Raw genomic sequence first — 14,385 nt, forward strand, 5'->3', positions numbered from 1 at the left:
GTGTAAAGATTAGCTGTCACATACGCAATGCATTTCCTGTCTTTTACACACAGCTGTGACATTTAGTACAAGTGACCAATCATAGACAACTATACATCATTGAAAAGGTGTGAAACTCTGCTATCCAAAAGCAAGGAGTCTTTCACTGTATGTGACGGGACATAGGTGGGATACTTGACAAAAGCAGATTCACTCAGCCGTGACATGCTCCTTGCCTCAGCAGATGTATGCAAATCATACATTTTACTAATTAAAGACGATGTGGAAAATAATAATTTATTTGAAAGATGACACCTTTGAGTATGTTTAACTAAGTTGTGAGTTTATTGCAACATACACAAACTGTAAAATATGGCTGTGTTCCACCACAAGCGGTTAAAGGCTAGTTGTCTAAATAGTTTTTAAATTCCTGATTTAACAAGTAGACAAAGGTAGAAATAACTTGTTCTGCAGGCATGCCATGTTTTTTTTTCTCCACTTGTTTTGATGACTGAATTCGCCGCGCCAAAAAAATTCCTCTATCTTAGGAGGAGAGTGAATGCTTAATTTTCCAGTAAATATTTAAAAACAGATTTTGGCACTGATAAATAAAGGATGCATCGAAATAACTGCCGACTGAAAAAAAACAATTTCAGAATATCATCAATTAAATGTTCAGTTTCTTTGTCACATTTCAGCATACTACAAACGTGCATGTGATCATTAGCCTTATCTAACAGCATCATGAAAATGTTTAGTGAGGATAAACAAATTCATGATTTAGCCCCAGTTCAATTTTTATTTGAAATACTTATGATGAGAATGACAAATCTTTTTTCTTCTTATTTCTAGCAATCACTATAAAGCAAGCCCGGTATAAAGCTATAGTATTTGCTACACAATTACATGGAAAACATTTTTTTTAACCTTGCACATTAAGAATTTATGAATTTTTTATTTTTTGTGTTTAGTGTCAGAATTAAATATGTATAGAGTGCATTGCATATTGTATATATTGCACATGCTCACTACAGGTTAATAACATTTAGTGAGAAGTCTCACTGATGCTCCCAATAATATTAATATTTGTCAAAGATGTTTTTGCTGCTTTGTCACTAGTTTGACATGGGGTTTCAGTAAAGTACAGGAATATTCAGCAGTGCAGTAAAACACTTTTCAAAAGTCGGTACTGCATGGAACAAATTCAATTTTTTTTTTATTTTTTTATTTTTTTTAACAATGATGATGATGATGATGATAACAACTGAAGAGAACATAAACAGATTCTCCTGGAAAAAAACTCTTTTATATTCCTTAACAGGTATGCTGCTTCAATTTCTGCTGTGGTCATTATAGCTGAAAATGTGTATATTACTAAATTTGCAATATTTCTAAGAACAAAAACCTTCTAGAAATGAGTGCACACTAAGTGAAGCAGTGTAAGACACATATTCCTTCTTTGATTCTCCAAGTCAGATGCAATGTAACAAAATGTATTCTCTTTTTTTGATGGCAAAAGTAATTGCTCATAAGCCCTCCACCTACAACCCGCATCCCTCCCAACAAACAAGATAAAATGATTAGAAGAAAAACAAATTAAACTATAACAAAAGAAATAACTTCCAAATTCATTCAATCACTAACCATATTCAATTCGTCTCTTTTTCTTCTTTTTAGGTTTAGTTTCAGGCTCTGTCTGTTGTTCCTCCCCAAGAGCACCATAAAAAATAAGATTTTCACGGATGGCTGTATTGACCAACTTCTTCCGCTTTGATACAGTTTTAACCAGTACCACTTTCCTTTTCAGACATGTACAGCCAAACATGCATTCAGGTTTGCGGCAGTGAGTAGAGCTCTTCCTCTCCTGTGCAAGGCTGGCACATACACAGCCCAACCGACAGTAATCATTCAGGCAAGGAGGGGTACGTCGTTTGGTGATTTTGCAGGGCGGTTTACTTTTCAGTGTTCCCTGTGTAGGAAGGTTCAACACATTAAATGATACTAATAATGTTTTCAATGTACAGTGTTGGGTCAGGCAATTTAAATTAATGTTTTACCATTTACAGGTTAAATAAATGTGATTAGGAATGCTGTTGATGAGAACATGTGACCAATTGTTATAGAAATCAATTACTTACAAAACAAAATTTGCATTTGTAATTGTTAAACATTTCATACATATTGCTAATCACTCTTTGACAGAAATTGTACAAATGCTAGCAACTGCAATATGTGAATGAAAAAACAAAGTTTCCAAAACAAAAGGAACAAAGTGTTACTCAGATTTCTTGATCACAATCAGAATGACTACTGCTTGTAAAAGGTGTTACATATAATTAAATATTGTTTCAGAATGCCAATAATGCATCAATTATCGGTATTTTTTTCTAATGTGGCTTACCTGAGCTGTGAGAAGTGAGCTAAGAGCAACTTCAGCACGCTCCTCAGTGATAAAGGTACGTGTCTTCCCTTCCCAACGTGCTCCATCCTCAAGATCCATAAGCTTCACTACAGATTTTGCAAGTCCCACACTACGGGGACTCACACTTGCCTTTTCTGAAATGTTTTCATCTTGCTTTGAATACACAACATCAATATTTTCTACCATATCCAAATTGTCACTCGAGGCAGATTTAATAATCTCAGGAGGTGGTGACATAGAGAGATGAGCTATTTGTATTTGTTTAGGCTTTGGTCCAGGCTTAGAACGTCTGTGGGGTACTGGAAGTTTTCTATTAACAGAGGACTTGGGCCCAGGCTTAGAGTGAAGATGGGAAAATTTTTTTCTTTTTATGGCTGATTTTGAGGCAACTACCTTAGATGTAATTGTGTGTGTTGGCATTGGCTTTAGTTTCTTGGGTAAGGCAGGAATTGGTTTAAATGTTAAGCTTGGAAAGGGTGAGGGAGGTGCCTGTTTTTTAAGAACACTGTCCAGAGTGCGTACATAACTTGTACTCTTGGTGGGAAGTTGGTAGACAACTTGTGAAGAAGCAACAGCAGGAGAAAAGCTGGCAGCACGTTCATCTATTAGTTTGCCTTCATTCTCCAGGTATTCATCCAACACGTCACTACAGAAGGCAGAACGATTTTTTAAAATAGCTTCAGTGCAGCTAGGGCCTTTAAAAAATAAAATAATAATAAAAGTTACTCTCAATAAAATTAACTTCTTTAACTAGATAATACAGCCAATGTTTTTTTGTAATGTTTTCTCTCAAAAAAAAAAACAAAAAAAAAAACAAACACACTACCACTTAATTACGAAAAGTGTATGTCATCTAAATGAATATAGATTATTGGCCATTTAATGAACTAACAAAGAACATGAAAGGATTTCTGGTATAAAGCAATTGACCTAGAAACTTACAAAGCAGATTCATTTCTGTAACTTCTTCAGTTTCTGTCATTATCTTATTAGTAAGAATGCTAAACCTCAAGTAACATTTTTGATTTTAAAAATGTACTTCGCTGTCTGTATTAGATATTGTCCGCTATTACAGATCAAAATTTCTGAGCAATGCTCCAGTTCTTCTTCATAATGCTGAAGTTGCCAACAAACAAACAAAACACTGCTGTAAACAGTGACAATGATTGACACTTTGAAGATCACTCATTTCAAACAAGCAAGGGATGTAAAGCTACATAATAATGGTGATTGGATCTTTCCACATTAAAGTAATTGTTATTTATTTATTTTTATACAAAACATATCAAGTAAATACTTCTGTTTAATGGTAATAGTGTTACTGTTTAAAGAAATAGTACACACAAAAATATTTTAAATATATGTTACCCCATGTAATTTGTTGTGGTGGCAGAGAAAAATTTTAATCTCATGTTTTCATGCAGAATGTAAAGAAAAAAGATTTATATAATAGAATCCAACATATAAAATAAATAACTTTTTGGGTGGAACATTCCTTTAATATGGCTGATATAAATAAACACCAAATGTATCCATCTTCATAATTAAAACTTCTATCTTCACCAATTACATTTTACAAACTGAAACCTTACCCTCACTTTTAGAGGATGCACCCTCTGTGTTCAAATTAAATTTTTCCCTCCATCCTTTTATTTTGGTGAAATCATTTGTTTTCCCTGTCCTAGAGATGAAAGGAATGTTTCCATCTGCAGTGAACAAATCAAACATACTAAATGTTAAAACCCAAATAAGTAAAGCAAACCAGAAATATATTTACATATTAACTAATAAACAATAAAACAGTTAAAGATTTAAACAACAAATACACTTAAACCTTTTAACAGACAGTATTGATGACTAAATGCCTTTGTGACAATCCAGGTTGGCTCCATGCTCCCAACTCCTGCATGGAAGTCTCTTGAACCCGCCACCCTCAATACCGTGAACGAGATGAACCAGGCAGATGAAGACACATACATTCCAGACAAGGGGTAGGTGCAAAGTGATTACTTTTTTATTGCAAACAAAATCAAAGTGTCCAAACTGAAGTGCCTTGTTGTATCCATTATAAATAAATAACCCAATAAAACAAAGTGCAGGTGGAGATTAAAATCAATTCAATAAATATTCTTTTAAAAGCAAAGTAAAATACAAGGGCAAGCATTATCTTTTAAAATGCAGTCCATGGTGCACCTCTTTAAAATGGATATCTCCTCAGTTTATCCCAAACTGGACCTCATAGCTGAGGAGATGCCTAGCTTTGCTTCTCTCCTTTCTTTAACCGGTGCAATGATCCACTTCATCTGAGGCACAATTGAGGTTCCTTACTAATCTGCATACCTCCACACATGTGTGAGGTGCGATCAGCCAGCACCTCAATTAACAGCGGAAAGAAATGCACTCGCATACACCTGTGCCCGATTGGAGCCTGCACTTTTTGGGGTGCGCTTATTCATTTAAAATTTGCCCAAAGCCACAGACCACCTATGACAGCCTTGAATTATTTTATGCAATCACCCAAACTTGTAGTCATATAATGTATAACTTAAAATAACAGAACGTATTCAGCTCTTCAATGATAGATTATAAAACATTAAATACAGTAGAACCTTGGCTTTACACAAGGAATACTTTTCTCAGCATCTCATATAATGGGAAATTACATATGAGTAAATTTCCTTTGACAGCTCCTTTAAATTGCACTTAAAGACAGCAAACTTAGTTTGACTCATAGAATATGTATGTACATGTGTATACATATCTTCCTCTTTCTTGGGCAACTGCATAACAGGCTAAACAGTACAGAAGGAGAGTACTTATTTTTAAAATGCTGTGAATGAGAAAAAGTACAGGAAGCACTTTTGTTGCATTCTCTCCTGCCACTACATGCAGCAAGTAAGTGTGAAAGAAAAAGAATACATGGAGGTGGGCATCTTTATTTTTTGCCTTTCATATTTAATGATTAATTAGAAGCAGAAAGAATACAGGGATGAATAATCTCAGCTCTTTTAAGGATGATGTGATCAAACAAGCATGTCACCGATTTTTTGCACTGTTCTTTATGATCAGATGCCAGTTCATGTTAACTTAAATTTATGCAAGTAAACACTCTTTCCTTTGTGACGAAATCAATACTGAGGCTCAACAACACAAAATACATACAAAATAATTAGGTGTATTTTTATTTTAAAAACAAACAAAAAAAACTCTTAAGAGTAAAATAAAGTTAGTGTATTGAACTCTGGAATAAAATAAATATTAAACTTGAAAGTGCACTGTTTTAGGGAGCTACCCTGACACATATTCACCTAGAATCAAGATTTACATGATTCCCAATAAAGTGAGGTGTTCAACTAAATATCTAAAATTTTAAAAGCAAAATTTCAATCCAATTACAGTACTTCCACTCCTCTCCTATGCTATGTATTAATTCCCAGAATAAGTATGTGAAAGAGCCACCTTTGGCAAAAATTACAGCTATAATCCTCCATCAACTTTGTATACTTGGAGAAATGCAATATTACCACTTCTTGTTTACAAAGTTGCTCAGGTTTTCTTAAGTCCATAATTTTTTGCCATATGTAATCAGTACATTAGAAATAAAATGTACACGTTTAATTTATTTAACATTTACTATACATGATAAGCAAAACTCTCAACACTATTTGTTTTAATTAAAGAGAAAAAAGTGTGACATACTGAGGAGGGTAATCCATTTTGATAGTTACTACATCATTAAAGAGAAGCTAAATAGGTTGCATAAAAATTGGTTTAATTCCAGACGCAGCATATCAGTCCTCACCTGAGCATGTATCTTGAGTTGCAGGATATTCACGCGAATCTGTCAAATGGACTGGGGGTGGCAAAGGCAATTTCACACCAAGCCACTGTAGGTCAATAGCCAAGGTTGGGTCTATAAGACTCAGTTTTATTCCAACTAAATTAAGAAATAAAATTGTCAAATAAAAAAACATGCACATTCAAGACACATGTATAAGGGTAGATCTTGGTTATCTCAATGCAATTTGCAGAAAAAAACATCTTAACTACTACATAATACTGTAGTGTCCTTCAGACATTTAACTTCACTAAAACACTTAATATTTTAAGAAAAGGTGTCTAAAATCAGTGTGTAGAGACCAATTAAGAAAAGACTTCAAACTGTTAGTTATTAAACACAAACTGTAACAAATGGTAAATTAAGAATGCAAACTAATGTAATAAGTGCAACAAAAAATGAATTGTTAAAGTAGCCATTTTCCTTTGCTCAGTTTCAATAACACCTACCTTCTTGTAACACAGGATGAATAACCTGCTTGTATCTGAAACGCTTCAGATCATTAAGCAGTCTCTTTTCTTGTCGAGCGATAATTTCTGGTTCAGTTTCCACAATTTCTGGTTCAGTATCTAGGACAGATTCACTAGTAACTGTTGACAGAATTTATTGAAATTGTGTTATTCCAATCAGACCTATCACTCATGCGAATGTATATATTTGACATATGAGCAATATTTGTGTAATCATTCAATAATGATACAGTTATGGTCAAATACAGTACAGTACAGTATAAAAGCATTAGTAGACATTAAATAACATGATTTACAGCCTAAAACACACAAATAGCTTCAATTTGGTTCATTTAAAGCAGTCTACAGAAAAGATTTTATAAATATGTCTCATTTCTCTTATGGCTGATTCACAAGCTCATTAACAATAACAATAGTAGGCACATTTACAGTATGTTGGAACAGTATTTATACTATGTTTTGACACTTGTATATTTTTGCATATTTATTTAGCCGATGTCACGTTATGTTACTTTTAGTTGTAGAACACATCAGACTTGCCAACTTCTGTTGCTGACATTAACAGACCATGTCAACTTAAGCGACAGAAAATTAATGCTCTGCCCTTTTCCGTGATAGGCAACAGCGTGCTGACTGACGGAGCTGCGGCTGTACGATGGGTTAACAGTTACAGTGAGTTCAGCCACAATTTCGACCCCTTTCTATCTTTTTTCTATTCCGGCATGGTACATAAAACATGCGACATCAGAGCCACCACCTACGACTAAAGACATGATCAAACCTGTTTCATTTTGTCGGAACTATTCAAAAACTCATTGGACTGAAACACTAGGCATGTCACAGTACGAAAATGGCTTCAAGACAGCACACTGCTGACTGCCTCCAATTCACAATGTTTGTGTAAATAAACATTATGACTGAAAATTGCTAGAAAAATGGCATAATGTTACATTGCCTAGAAAGCTGATTATAGATCTAAATGACTCAGATTAAGTAATGTGCTGATGTCTGGATTCCTAGAAGTAAATACACACAATCACACCTGGATATAATCTATACATTTAGCACGGTTATCACTTTTGCTTCAATCTAACTTCACTTACATGTGCACATTGATGCCAGAGGCTGCATTTTCCCTGGAGTATGAAAAACGTGCAGTCATTTAATAGAATTAAACTACTTTTTTACTCTTTAGTCAAGTATTTTGTAAAAAGCTCAAAGAAAAACATGAAAATGAAGAAAACAAAAAGTAATACTATTCATACCCTCCAAACATAGCAATTATCTCTTATGAAAAAGTGGAATGGATACAAGTAAAAAATTCATAAAAAATTTCTCAAAAGTAAAATTCACACAAGACAATTACTGTATCTATAAAAGAGGTGCCCTTATAAATATTGCCCTGTTTTTATTCTTCAACAATCTTTATTCATAACAAGAGAAGTTACACAAAAACTTCAGGTATGAGATGAAGTATGGAGTATTTATATTACTACCGTGGAGCAGGAATGAGGAGTGTAGTGTTTTTAAAGTGCCCTCTGATTTCAATCAAAAGCTACTTTATCATACTTATGTGGGATGGAGCATTTACACTAAAATTACACCCCATAAAAATAAATCAAAATCCACACCTGAACACTAAATGGGACCAAAAAAAAAAAAACACAACAATCATGGCACAATAAAAACCAGTGCTCTTAGCCTTGGATCTCGTCCACACGTTTTAGCCTCAAAATAGAGAGATGTGCAATATACTGCTTTAAGTTGACATTTTTTATTTTTTAAAAATGTGCTACAATCAAAAGAACAGTGTTTAAGTGTTTAAAACATTAAATATTACTGTCCCCCAAAATGTTTTAAAATATTCTAGATGGCCATGTAAATCCCTATTTTAATTTCATTATGTAAATATTAGCATATAATATGGCACATACTAGAGAACTGCACTAAATGTTTATTCTGTAAAAAAATTTAAAAAGTTAAAAAAAAAAACTTTTGACAAGTTAGAGATACATTTGTAAACACTACCTCTTTGTAAAATGTGACAATAAACTTATAAAATAATGAGGTCTACTCCATCTTTGATCTTACTCAGATCAGTAAATTCTGTAAATGAAATTACTATACGAATGGAGATGTGTACTGTATTTGTCAATATACATCACAGGTATAAAAAGGCACAAACTGAATCTTCTTTCTCACTTTTTTTTTGCTTTTCAAAAGAATTTACAAAACAAAATGTACTTCTTCAGTGCAACACCTAAAACATTATAAGCATTTTTAGCTGTACATGAGTAAAAATAAAGTCAAATTACTCTTAGTCACACATAAAAAAATATCCTTAGGTTTTAACTGATTGTACCATTAAATCTAACTGTAACAACCTAAAGTTAAAGTTTTTTCCCCCTAAACGTTTTCCTGTATTGAGCTGCACATTTCACTTATGAAAACCTAAACATTGTTTTTACTGTTACTAAATCCACTCTAAATAAACTGTTGAAACAGGTTGTAATACCTGAATTCAACTTTTGACAATATGCTCTTAAAGCACGCGTCACACTATACAACCTTTCCAACAACCTTCATTCGTAGTCTATATAAAGAAAAAATTGCATCAAGTTGCAGCAAAAGCCCATTATGATCATAGCCTAATGCTGCTGGTGAATCAGTTATACCAGTGTTGACAATAATCAATCAATAATAATTAAATGAATTTAATTTTACCATAGTGACCAGAAATGCAATATGCACAATGTTATCCTAACAAGGAACAAGCGAATGTGCAAATGAAGGGCAACCTTGTTGATCTGTCAGCCTAAGATACATTACAATTAGAAAACCAACAAAGAGTAAATACTTATATTAAAAAAGAAGACCGCCACCAAATAGTTTTTAATCTAAATTCATTAATTTGTGTAAAACATACTTCTCTTCTCCATATCATCAAGAGATTTGTGGGGTGCTTTTGTCTCCTCTGTCTGCAGCTGGTCTCCCAAGTGAACTTCAAGTGCTTCCTAAAAACAAAGCAGTCAAAGAAAAGTGTTTTTTCCCTCCAATTAAATATCTATTAATATATGTACGATGACAGCTTAGCATTACATCATTTGTAAAGATTCAAATACAACCTATGCCATTGTTAATCAGCAGACAGGGAAATGGAAATTAATAGCAGTTACGGTGCTCTTCATAATGCTTTCTATGTACAGACTACCATTGGAGTCTATAGAGGCCACTGTTCAACACAAGATCAAGAGCTGTACAAATTAAAATCAATGAAGCCATAATGAGGCTGAAAAACAAATTAAAGACATCGGTAAAATATTAGGATTATCTAAATCAACTGTTTGGAATATCATTAAGAAAAAATAATGCAATGGTGAGCTCAGTAATCACAAAAGGAACCAGGAGGCCAAGGAAGAATCCTCACTATGGTAAATAAAAAGCATCGAATGCCTGTCTGGCAGATCAAAACCAGTCTTCTGGAGGCAGGTGTGTCAGAGGCTACTATCCACAAAAGACTTCAAGAAAAGAAATACAGAGGCAGAGAGGCCACAAAGCAAAATGCAAGCAACTATTGAGTCACAAAAACAGGATGGCCAGATTACAGTTTGCCAAAAAGTACTTAAAAGAGCCAGCAGAATTCTGAAAAAAGGTCTTGTGGATAGATAAGACAAAGATGAACCTGTATCAGAGTGATGGCAAAAGCAAAGTGTGGAGACATAGAGGAACTGCCCAAGATCCAAAGCATAGCACCTCATCTGTTAAAGATGGTGGTGGGGGTGTTATGGCTTGGGCATGCACAGTATGGCTGCTACAGTTACTGGCACACTGGTCTTCATTGATTATGTAACTGCTGATGGCATTTGCACAATGAATTCTGAGGCGTACAGAAACATCTCAAGTTCCAGAAAATGCCTCCTAACTCGGAGGACGGTGCTTTATCCTACAACAAGATGATGATCCCAAACATACTTCTAAGGCAACACAAGCTAAAAAAATGAAAAATTCATGAATGTCCAAGCCAGTCACCTACTATAAATCCAATTGAGCATGTCTTCCATATGCTGAAGAAAATACACAAGAGAACAAGCCAACAAAACAAGCAGAGGCTTGGCAGAGAATCACCAGAGAAGATAATCAGCCCCTAGTGAAGTCTATGAATTGCAGATTTCAAGCAGTCATTACATCTAAGGGATATGAAACAAAGTATCAAATATGACTGCTTTAATATACCTACCATTGCTATGCCCCAAACATTATGGTGTCATTAAAATGGGGAGACTATGCAGAAAAAGTGTTGTATTTTCTATATGCCATATTCAATGTATGCAAATACTTTTAAACTAATGCAATGTGCACTTTAATTATGTTTAAATTGCTTGATTTGTAATTTTAAACTGTGGAGTAGAGGAATAAATCATGGAAAAATGGGTCTTTGTCCCAAACATTATGGAGGCCACTGTAACTGTCAAGCAAAATTTTGCAAAAGATTTTAAAATACACAAGCATGAAAGTACTTGCAATATTTACAAAAATACTTTAAAAGCAAAAGAACAACTTGTTCATTCTTCTCACTTACACTACTTCATATCATACAAAAAAAAACCCAAAAAAACTTACCTCTGTATTTAAATCTTTAGCTTATAAGATCTTGACTAGTGATACTAATTTACTTTAGAGGGGGTAGAGTCAGAAGAGATAATTAAAATCTGAACACCATTTTAATATCATACACTGCCGACAAAGATCAATAATGTTAAGTGCAGTTAAACACTTCACTTTATAACTACTGAATATGGTACAATACAAGAAGAAATAAAAAAGTAATCAGCAATTTAACAGTGTTCTCTACTGTATTTAGGCTGAGCAGCTAACACTACAGAGGGTAGTTACTTTATGTGCATATTTCCCATTTTGTAATATTTCTATCCACTAATTTGTTTCTTTTGATACAGTCTGACAATTCATCGCAGTCTCCATAAGCTGATCTGCCACAGTCTATAGAACACTTACACAGCATTAACCAAAGTAGTGTGAACCCAAACAACACTAAACAAGATTTTATATACTGTAGTATTGATATGCTAGATACAGCACACATGTCAGCCCCAAAAACTGGACTTGAATACTCCTGTTAATTACACCTGGAAAACTCTCTTTGTTCAACTGTAAAGCTAAATGAAGTAAATTTACCTTGCAGGAAAAAGAAACGAAAAGGACTCCTTCCACATCCTCCAAGTCTGGCTGCATGGTTGTATCAGGAGTTATTTCCATTGCTGAAGCTGCACTGCTTATTGCAATCTTTCTGTAGGACCTCCCCTTTCCGAACCTCACTTTTCGTGAACGTCTTTTTTTAAAGGTATGAATAGTAGGTGATTCAGTTTTCAATGCAGAGGAACATTTTGTCATTTTATTGCTGAGGTAGCGAGATTTCTTCCAGGTGTCTTCTGCTGAAAGACCATTAGAACAGGAAACCAATTTGGCATTGCTAGGTGAGGGTTCTGTGTTCATCATAGAATCTGGCTTGGGAGCAATAGCCCTAAGGTTAGAAATGGTACATTCCCTTTTAATCTGTGGTTTTTGATGATTCACTGGTAGTTTGAAAACAGCAGTCTTTAATGATTTTCCACGTGAAGATTGTGAAGTCAGCACAATATTAGGCATCACATCAGCAGGTGTATAACTACTGTTCTGTGTCTTTGCAAATGTTAAGGGAGAAATATCAGGATTTGATGTTTCAGGAGAAATCCGAGTAGATTTGGACGGAGAAGAAAGCCCAAACAAGACAAGAGGTTTTTTCCCACTCTCCTGTTTTATCATTTTGGCCTTGGCAACCCCAGTAGGTCCATACTTTTGTTGTGCATTTAAAAGTTCTTTCTCCTTTAGGCTACCATGACTGTCAATAACCCCGTCAACACAGTCCAACACAGATCCTGTACAATAGTCATAATCATCAAATGGCTCCTCTTTAATCCTCACATCATTATCTTTGAACTCGGTTGTTGATGTAGTGTCTGTAATATATGCACATTTCATAGTATTGCTGCAAAAACAAATACATTTAGTCAAAAACTTTCAAAGTGAAACCTTCTTCCTTAGTTTAAAATAGATGTAAAATATATATAAGTATAACATTTTTTTAAGTTGATGTTGAAACACTAGTCTTAAACCAAGATCCAAGAAAAACATCTCCTAAATTCCTGGTGTATTAGATAAATAGCTAACAGTCAACCTAAAGTAACAGTGAATGAAATATGCCTAGAAAGATTTTTTAGGGACACTACCGATTTCATCTCTTTTTAATCTCTTAATTTTTTTTTAAATTTTTTTTAAAACACTAAGTTCCAGCATAACCACATGCATAGAAGCCTCAAGTCCTACATTGAAGTGTTAACTTTAATTAAAAAAACTCCAAACTTTAAGAAATCAGGTATTATATTAATTTTTTATTGACATTCCTTATGGCTCAGTGACCATAAAAATACTACAATTACCTTAAAAATACATACTTTAACTAATAAAATATATACATAAAATATTTATTCATGATACATTTGATATTGGCAATTAAGCACTGCTTAAATGTAAATATACATGCACTTAGAGTTATGAACCACTTTAATCATTAATTGCACTATACCTTTGTTGCTGTACAAAAGTAACTTTATTGTATTTAATTTTTTTACAGCATACCAGCCAGATATTCCTAATTCTTGAAGTGTAATTATAAATATTGATTACTATTTTAATTATGAAGTGATTGTTTCTTACCAAACCTTATATTGCATGACACACAAACACAATGCAAACCTTAAAAAGCCACAAATCTATCAAATGTTCATAAGATGTTTATCAAGCACAAAGGTGGCAAACGTACTAAACAAGTTTAAGTAAAATAGACAATTACTGCTTTTTAACCAACAAGTATATTGCTTAATAAGCTGCAAATTCAAATTCTTGATCTTATTTTTCTAATTGAAAAGGTGAGCTACTGTACATAAGCAGTGTCCCTTTTAATAAGACAAAAAAAAGGTCTGAATTCAATGAAGTAGCGTTTCTTGCCATTTGTGTAATTGCACAGGGCAACTTCGATTTTTCTCAGTTTAGTACTCCACTTTATTTAATGCAAAAGGCTCTCTCTCTGGTAAAGTCTGGCTTGGGATTGGTGTCCTAGCTCGATTACTGTCATACCACAAGTTAGTGCTGGGCGGTATACTGGTTCATACTGAAAACCATTTCATTTTTGTTATGATATGAATTTTTCTTATACCGCAACACCGGTTTAAATGGCCTAAACAATGTTCGGAATGTGGCGCAGCAGAAAACTGTTTAAGGGGGACCTTTTTCACTGCTACACCGCTAAACACACATGCAAAAAGAGTACATGAGCTAGTGGAGATGTTGCACGGGGACTCTTTTTCACTGCTACACCGCTAAACAGGCATGTAACGGAGTACATGCGGTAGTGGAGGTACTGCATGGTGAAATTGGACAGAGAACATTCCGAAACCTAGGCTGTAGCAGACGATAAAGTTGAACATGATGACACAGAAGAACTTTTGCTGGAAAAAGGAGTCGCGTCTGTTGTCTGGAGATACTCTGGATTCAAAAGGTCGGATGTGGACCATTATGTTCAAATGTGTGAATGCGTTTCTATACTACTGGATAATACTGAA

The 14,385-nt window shown here is 34.2% G+C and overlaps 1 protein-coding gene across 2 annotated transcripts in view; it reads right to left on the reverse strand.

The window, feature by feature from the left end:
- The window catches only part of mgaa (MAX dimerization protein MGA a), an 81,998-nt gene that overhangs the window by 42,614 nt on the left and 24,999 nt on the right, over nt 1-14,385 (reverse strand). For both annotated transcript variants that reach the window (XM_039740954.1, XM_039740953.1), the window contains 7 exons: nt 11,903-12,752; nt 9,636-9,723; nt 6,689-6,829; nt 6,204-6,338; nt 3,994-4,107; nt 2,381-3,096; nt 1,624-1,948 (listed from right to left, as the gene is read on the reverse strand). In XM_039740954.1, the coding sequence (XP_039596888.1) occupies nt 1,624-1,948; nt 2,381-3,096; nt 3,994-4,107; nt 6,204-6,338; nt 6,689-6,829; nt 9,636-9,723; nt 11,903-12,752 (2,369 nt within the window). The remainder of the gene's footprint in view (nt 1-1,623; nt 1,949-2,380; nt 3,097-3,993; nt 4,108-6,203; nt 6,339-6,688; nt 6,830-9,635; nt 9,724-11,902; nt 12,753-14,385) is intronic.

Source organism: Polypterus senegalus, chromosome 18 (assembly GCF_016835505.1).
Source record: "Polypterus senegalus isolate Bchr_013 chromosome 18, ASM1683550v1, whole genome shotgun sequence".
NCBI lineage: Eukaryota > Metazoa > Chordata > Cladistia > Polypteriformes > Polypteridae > Polypterus > Polypterus senegalus.